Below are 1264 nucleotides of genomic sequence, written 5' to 3'. Positions count from 1 at the left end.
CTAATGTTTCTTCTCATCAGAGTTTGAGACTTCTAACTTCCGATAACCATCATCATGTCTCTTTTTGGCATCTAACCAAGAATGCTTCTGATTTTTCTTACTAGAAGATTCCTTCAGAGTCTGCTCTACCTCTCTTTTAGAGGTTCTCTCAGTCAGACGCAACTCTTGTGCCTCTAGACTACTTTGCAACACTTTAGCTCTCATGATGCTCAGATCCTTAGAATTTTCAATTTCTACAACAATGTAATCAAACTAAGAAGTAAGTGATCTTGGTACCTTTTCAATGATTATTTGTTCAAAAAGAGTCTATTGACACAATTTCATCTCATTTTTGACCAGAAACACTTTGGAGATGTAACCGGGTACCTTCTCATTGTTCTTCACGTTGAGATTCTCATACTGCTTACGTAGAGACTGGAGTTTCACCTTCTTCTCTAATGTATCATCGTCATAGTGACGTACTAGTATGTTCCACACAGCCTTCGCCGTCTTTGAATCAACAATCTTCTCAAACTCATTCACATCCACACACTGATAGATGAGAACAGATCTTTCTGATCTTTCTTCCTCAACTTTTTATATGTATTCCTTTGTACCCCAGTTGCATTTGTTCCAAGCGCTACATAACTGTCATTGACGAGATCAAGAACATTTTGAGTGCCAAATAACACATGCATTTGAATCATCCATTGATTCCAATTATTTCCATCAAAGACTATAACCTTCGTGTTCAAGCTATCGTTTCTATCGTTCATCTTTGATCTTGTGCAAGAATTCACTTAGATCTCACCAAACACTTGTGTTTCCCAATCCCTGAGAATCAATAAATGTAATTTTGTTATGATTTCGATCATAAATTCAACGTGAATTCAAGAAATGAAATCAACCACACATGCCTCATGTTCACTCGTGTTTCCCATGGATCCAAACCGGAGTTCTAGATATCAATTGTTGGTACACAAGAGGAAGAATATGAAGATGATGAAGATGGGAGAGAGAGAGAGAGAAAGAGAGATAGAGATAGAGAGAGAGAGAGAGAGAGAGAGAGAGAGAGAAGTTGTAACTAACTTTTACTGAGTTGAAAATTTTGTTACAATGAAAAGATCTCTAACAAACTGAAAACTCAGCTTCTACTTATAGACACATTGAAAATTAAATGAAATTCAAATTAAATCCTAATTTAACTTAAATACAACTGAATTATATCCAACAAATATTATGTCTACTTACCAAGCAAAAATACCAACGGATGTCAATTTGGTCA

At 35.8% G+C, this 1264-nt stretch overlaps 1 protein-coding gene across 1 annotated transcript; it reads right to left on the bottom strand.

Annotated features, from left to right (window-relative positions):
* Nucleotides 1-755, bottom strand: LOC127080082 (uncharacterized). The gene is made up of 3 exons (XM_051020411.1): nucleotides 597-755; nucleotides 367-504; nucleotides 1-216 (listed from the first exon to the last, which is right to left on the bottom strand). Exons 1-3 carry the CDS (start codon nucleotides 753-755, stop codon nucleotides 1-3), a joined length of 513 nt encoding a protein of 170 aa, XP_050876368.1.
* Between the last annotated feature and the right edge of the window lie 509 nt (nucleotides 756-1264).

This window comes from Lathyrus oleraceus, chromosome 5, assembly GCF_024323335.1.
Source record: "Lathyrus oleraceus cultivar Zhongwan6 chromosome 5, CAAS_Psat_ZW6_1.0, whole genome shotgun sequence".
Classification (NCBI taxonomy): Eukaryota; Viridiplantae; Streptophyta; class Magnoliopsida; order Fabales; family Fabaceae; genus Lathyrus; species Lathyrus oleraceus.
Note: the sequence above shows the minus strand (reverse complement) of the source record. Positions and strands in the feature narration are given on the sequence as shown.

Bases quoted from the DNA above. Each gene is read 5' to 3' on its own strand.
- LOC127080082 (XM_051020411.1), bottom strand. From the start codon at position 755: ATGAACGATAGAAACGATAGCTTGAACACGAAGGTTATAGTCTTTGAT. The intron at 505-596 runs GTACAAAGGAAT...GAGTTTGAGAAG, and splicing joins TTGGAACAAATGCAACTGGG to ATTGTTGATTCAAAGACGGC. The intron at 217-366 runs GTACCCGGTTAC...GAAAATTCTAAG, and splicing joins ACGTGAAGAACAATGAGAAG to GATCTGAGCATCATGAGAGC.